This window comes from Copadichromis virginalis, linkage group LG23 (assembly GCF_057382275.1).
Source record: "Copadichromis virginalis isolate Kocher_CV1m ecotype Utaka linkage group LG23, C_Virginalis_male_GT1.1, whole genome shotgun sequence".
NCBI classification, from domain to species: Eukaryota; Metazoa; Chordata; class Actinopteri; order Cichliformes; family Cichlidae; genus Copadichromis; species Copadichromis virginalis.
In genome coordinates this window covers 47,280,924-47,287,445 of record NC_140639.1, presented here as the reverse complement: position 1 = coordinate 47,287,445, position 6,522 = coordinate 47,280,924, and the positions used below count along the sequence as shown (strand labels likewise).

The 6,522-nt window shown below is 43.5% G+C and overlaps 1 protein-coding gene across 1 annotated transcript; it reads left to right on the top strand.

The window, feature by feature from the left end:
* The first annotated feature begins 444 nt into the window (after positions 1–444).
* On the top strand, positions 445–3,495 carry LOC146681863 (uncharacterized). The gene has a single exon (XM_085449795.1). The coding sequence runs from the start codon at positions 682–684 to the stop codon at positions 3,016–3,018; it is 2,337 nt and encodes a 778-aa protein (XP_085305921.1). The 5' UTR covers positions 445–681; the 3' UTR covers positions 3,019–3,495.
* The last annotated feature ends 3,027 nt before the right edge of the window (positions 3,496–6,522 follow it).

Below are 6,522 nucleotides of genomic sequence, written 5' to 3'. Positions count from 1 at the left end.
CAGATAGTTCTTTGTGGTGAATGAAATACGGTTACAGTTTCAAGAAGTTTTAAGCACCAAATCCGAAATCCAAGCACTGCAATATTAAAATCCAATTCAATTTCTTGTTTGCTCCGAAATCTACGACATGACTATATACAGAAAAGCTTGACATGGTATGCAAAAAAAAATTCCGAAGACAATACAAATACAAATACATGAACAAAAAATGTTTTAACTGTCAGTTATGTCATTTTAAAATTTTCCAAAACTAACATTTTCTTTGATTGACTGATATTAAATGGATTAGGGTCAAGTTTAGTGTGAACAATATTACACAAACAAGCACGTGTGTGCGCATGCGCACATATTAGAATCCCTTCGATCGCTTCTCATATGTGCGCATGCACACATATTAGAATCGCTTCGATCGCTTCTCATATGTGCGCATGCGCACATATTAGAATCGCTTCGATCGCTTGTGACGTGATAACTTTGCTTTGATCCTTTCTGACGTCATAACTTTGCTTTGATCCAAAACCTATAAATAGAAGCGCTCACCTGTTACTTTATGCTTAACGGACGTTGACCTGCAGCAACTAAAACCCTTTTGAGAAGCTTTGAGAGCAATTTACGAGAGAAACCAAAACAAGTTCAGTTTTGTTTCTCACCAATTCACAGCGCAAACAGACACATTACACCATGTCAGCCAACCCAGCCTTCGGCTCAGATGAGCTTGGAATATCTAAAGGGACCATTTTGGGAGATCACCACATGGTGGAGGCTTTCCTTGGAGAAGGAAGCTTTGGTGTTGTAACCAGATGTCGCGATACAAAAAACAACAAAACTGTTGCTGTTAAAGTCAACAAGAGCGACCCTGAAATTCTGCTCCAGGCAAAACTGGAAATTTTCATCCTGGAGCAGCTACGACGCTTGGATCCAGACAGGTGCAACATCGTCGAATGGAACGGCTATTTCCTCGATGGAGAGCGCATTTGCCTGAATTTTGAACTCCTCGACCAAAGCCTGTCAGACTACATAGGGGACCGGAATAACCGAGGTCTCCCAATGAGAGAAATCAGGCCAATTTTGAATCAGCTCGCAAATGCTCTATTCCACCTGGGTTCTGTGGGAATAGTGCATGCTGACCTCAAACCTGTCAACATCATGGTTGTGAACCGCAGTGAGTCTCAAGTCAGAGTCAAACTTATAGACTTTGGCATCGCATGTAACACCTCTGCAGTGATTCCTGGTGACTGTGTGGGGACAATTGGTTATTGTGCACCTGAGATTATGCTTGGCACTCCATATGATGAAGCAATTGACATGTGGTCTCTAGGGCTGGTAGCTGTGGAGCTTGCTACAGGGGTGCCTCTCTATCCTGGGGAAGACGATTATGACGTTTTGAAATTCATAATTGAAACCCAGGGTCAGCTACCAGATCATCTCCTAGAGTCTGGCTTGTACACTGACAGCTATTTCATCGAGGATAACCACAAGGAACAGCGCTGGACATTTAAGACCCCAGAACAATTTCAATACGAGACAGATTATCGATCCAAGGAAACTCGATCGATAAAACTTAAGTGTCTCGATGACCTCGAAAAACTGCTGAAAGTTAGGCGAGGACTGGAAAATGGCCAAACATTATTTGTAAGGCTAATCAAAGAAATGTTGGCCTTGGATGCAAATCAGCGCATAACACCCTCGGAGGTTCTGAAGCATCCCTTTTTCCACCCTGGCCTCTCAAGGAGAACCCCCTGCACTGACATGAATAGTACAGGGGGAGAACTCCTTGTGCTCTCTCAGCAGCCTTCAAGCTGGAAAAGTCATGGATCGCAAAAATTCAGCTGCAGTTTCCAAAACTCAGTTGAATTTCCTCAAAAAGGAGACATCAACACCTCAGCCAACCCATCTGCCTCTGAAGATGATCTTCAAATAACGGAAGGGACCATTTTAGGAGATCACCACGTGGTAGAGGCCTTCCTTGGAGAAGGAGGCTTTGGTGTTGTAACCAGATGTCGCGATACAAAAAACAACAAAACCGTTGCTATTAAAGTCAACAAGAGCGACCCTGAAATTCTGCTCCAGGCAAAACTGGAAATTTTCATCCTGGAGCAGCTACGACGCTTGGATCCAGACAGGTGCAACATTGTGGAATGGAACGACTATTTCCTCGATGGACAGCGCATTTGCTTGAATTTCGAATTGCTTGACCAAAGCCTGTGGGACTACATTGGGGACCGGAATAACCGAGGTCTCCCAATGAGAGAACTCAGGCCAATTTTGCATCAGCTTGCAAATGCTCTGTTCCACCTGGGTTCTGTGGGAATAGTGCATGCTGACCTCAAACCTGGAAACATCATGGTGCTGAACCACAGTGAGTCTCCCGTCAAAGTCAAACTCATAGACTTTGGCCTCGCATGTCCTGCTTCTGCAGTGATTCCTGGTGACCGTGTGGGGACAATTGGTTATTGTGCACCTGAGGTTATGCTTGGCATTCCATACGACGAAGCAATCGACATGTGGTCTCTGGGGCTGGTAGCTGTGGAGCTTGCTACAGGGGTGCCTCTCTATCCTGGGGAAGACGATTATGATGTTTTAAAATTCATAATTGAAACCCAGGGTCAGCTACCAGATCATCTCCTAGAGTCTGGCTTGTACACTGACTGCTACTTCATCGAGGATAACTACAACAAACAGCGCTGGACATTTAAGACCCAAGAACAATTTCAATACGAGACACATTATCGATCAAAGGAAACTCGATATATAAAACTTAAGTGTCTCGATGACCTCGAAAAACTGCTGAAAGTTAGGCGAGGACCGGAAAATGGCCAAACATTATTTGTAAGGCTAATCAAAGAAATGTTGGCCTTGGATGCAAATCTGCGCATAACACCCTCGGAGGTTCTGAAGCATCCCTTTTTCCACCCTGGCCTCTCAAGGAGAACCCCCTGCACTGACATGGATAGTACAGGGGGACAAAACCTTGTGTTCTCTCAGCAGCAATCATCGTTTGGGTGGCCAGAATTCTAGGGGAGCTAGAAATTCTTGTGGAAAAAAAGCCCAAAACAATAACATCAACAAAAAAAAGCAATGAATGTGGTCTTAAACTTGGGCACAATTTGGCTTGAAATCCATCAACTAATCTCTCAATATTCAAAGCGGAGCAGCAGACAACTTACCATCACATCAGTCCTTCAATCAGACCTACAACAAACGTCTTCAGTCTCTCACCCCAACCGGTCGCAGCAGATGGCCGCCCCGACCTGAGCCTGGTTCTGCCGGAGGTTTCTTCCTGTAAAAAGGGAGTTTTTCCTTCCCACTGTCGCCAAAGTGCTTGCTCATAGGGGGTCATATGATTGTTGGGTTCTCTGTATGTATTATTGTAGGGTCTACCTTACAATAATACATACAGCCTTGAAGTGACTGGTGATGTAATTTGCTGCTGAATCAATTCGGAACTAATTGGAAATCTGGATATTAATTAAATAAACCTGCTTTGAGCATCAATTAATTGTTGTTTGAAATTCTTTATAAATATATAAATATAGTGCCACTCTTCTACTGTTTAAATTGCAACTGTTTAAAACTGACTAATTTATTCATACACTTGAGCATAAACACATGCACAGTAAATGGCCTGTACTTGTACAGCGCTTTACTTAGTCCCCAAGGACCCCAAAGAGCTTTACACTACATTCAGTCATTCACACATTCACACACTGGTGATGGCAGCTACATTGTAGCCACAGCTGCCCTGGGGCGCACTGACAGAGGCGAGGCTGCCGGACACTGGCGCCACCGGGCCCTCTGACCACCACCAGTAGGCAACGGGTGAAGTGTCTTGCCCCGGGACACAACGACCGAGACTGTCGGAGGCGGGGCTCAATCTGGCAACCTTCCAATTACAGGATGAACTGCGAACTCTTGAGCCACGATTGACCTATATACACATATACTTTACAGTACTAGTCAGTGCTTACATACTAGTTCTTTTCCCTACTTTTTCATGCTTACTGGTACAAATGCCTGTTACTAGAGTTAAATGCTATCAATGTATTCTCACAGTTATGGAACTGTACAAATGCATACAAAATAACGCTCACGTAAACATAACTGTGCACTAGTTTGCCCTTATTGCTGCAGTTTGTTTCAAGTTGTTCTCTCTCTCTCTCTCTCTCACACACACACACACACACACACACACACACACACACTCACTATGTAACGTTTCAGCAAGAAAATACCGCCCCTCCCCCCCACAGTGACACCACCACCACTAGTCTGCACAGCTGACATAAGGCAGCATGGATCCATCCTTTCATGCTATTTATGCCAAATTCTGACCCGACCATCTGCATGTCAGAGCAGAAATCAAGACTCATCAGACCAGGCAACATTTATCCAATCTTCTCATGTCAAATTTTGAGAACTGTAGCTTCAATTTCCTGTTCTTAGCTGACCAAAACGCTCTTCTGCATTCTTTGGTTGCAACAAATGGTTGTATGAGCTACGGTTGCCTTCCTATCAGACATTTTTCTCTGACCGTTGACATCAATAAGGCAGTTTTTCCAAGAGAACTGCCTTTCACTGGATATTTTCTCTTTTTTGTCACCGAAAAGGGTGTCTGTGTTACTTCTTGTCTTATATATATTGTCTCTGTTTTCCTCTGTCCTTTGTCAGAGTGCCTGTTCACCTACCCCCTGTGTCTCCATATTCCCAGTGTTCAAGGTTTCCGAGTGTTTTCCCAGTTTAGGTTTTCATGGTTGGTTCTGTTTGCTACTCAGCCAGAATAAACAGCTCGCTCTTTTTAAAAGTAGGCTCCAGAATGGATGATTGCATGTTCGCATGTCTTTATGCAACACTGAGTGTGCTGAACTAAAGGTAGGCCTAGTTTCATTTTCATGGTCATTATTATCAAGACAATGATTACGCCTTATTCTGATTATTTCTCCCTTTTGGAGGTGTAACGTTTACATGAGGGGTGTAGGAACATTTCCCCCTAAATATTTTTAGATACATTTTTGTTGAAGTCACAGTTTTTGTCGTATTGATGATGCAGCTAGAATAAGTGCTTTTAAATAAAAGAATAACCATTCAAAGTGCTCAGTGGTGAAACTGTAACTCTTTCAGAGTTTGACAGCTGGACAAGTGTGAGGAGAAGTTGCTCTTTGTTGATGGTGGTCGATGCATTTAAAAACAGCCCAAAACGATAGTCCCATAGTCAGGGGGTCGCTGTGGTTAGGACAATTCCTGAATATTGATAATCTAGATTGGCAAAGCTTGCTGCGCATGTCACTTGAGTCATATTCATAGGTTTGCCATATAATATAGCATGCTGCGTTGTAGTAGGCATGTGTGAGCATATATATCTGTATCAGGCGTTGTTCATCCAGGGATGGATGTGGTCCTGTGTCACTTCGACCAGGTGTGAATTGTCATATGTCCATGTCCTTCTATACAAGTTGGCTTCTTGATCCATTAAGTGCATCAGAGTCCATGCTGTAAGCAGCAGGGCCAAGGTGGTAAACAGAATAATCTTCATGATGACCAGACACACCGATTTCTCTGGTGAGTAGACTACAGGTGAGAAGTAGAAGGCGGGATATACCCAATCAGCCCTCCCTTCACCTGTAGATCACCAAAGAGTCGGGGTGGTGGTGTCTTTTAGGTTATGCTGTCACTCACTTCCACTTTTTTGCAATGGCTCTGGTGGATCCAAAAGGGCCTCTCAGCGATTTTGCAAACTGTTGGCGTCATTAGGAGTACTTGGTATGGACCTTATCGCCTGGGTTTAATCTGCAAGAGACTCTTTGTTGTGCTCTGGTGGACATCTCTAAACACCATCATGAGTTCAGAATCAGAATCAGAAACTTTATTGTCATTGTCACGAGAACAACGAAATGAAGAATGGTCCCCGATCATTGCATCATCCCTAGCAATATCAAAATATAAATAAAACAATAAAATTCAATAAATAAAATAGATAGAATACTTAAAATACTAATAAGATGTAACAGTAAAACATTCACATACATTCCCACACACATGCTTCAGACCGTGCATAGATTAACACAAGAGTGGCGTGATGGACATTTTTTTTGTAGTATTCAGATGTGTTATTGCAGTTGGATAACAACTGTGTTTGAGTCTATTAGTCCTTGCTCTGATTGCCCTGTACCGTCTGCCTGAGGGCAACAGTTCGAACAGGGAGTGGCCAGGATGTGAGGTGTCTTTTATGATGTTTTGGGCCTTTTTAAAACAGTGGGCGTTGTGTAGAACGTCCAGTGTGGGGAGAGGGCAGCCAGTGATCTTTTGGGCGGTGTTAATGATCCCTTGGAGTGCTTTCCTCTGAGCCCCTGTGCAGCTAGTGTACCAAATACATATGCAGTAAGTTAGAACACTCTCAATGGTGGCTCTGTAGAAGGACACCAGCAGTCTCTGTGTGATGTTATTCCTCCTGAGAATTCTCAGGAAGTACAGTCTCTGTTGGGCCTTTTTCAGGCTTCAATTTCAACCCAATTATACTCCTCTGGG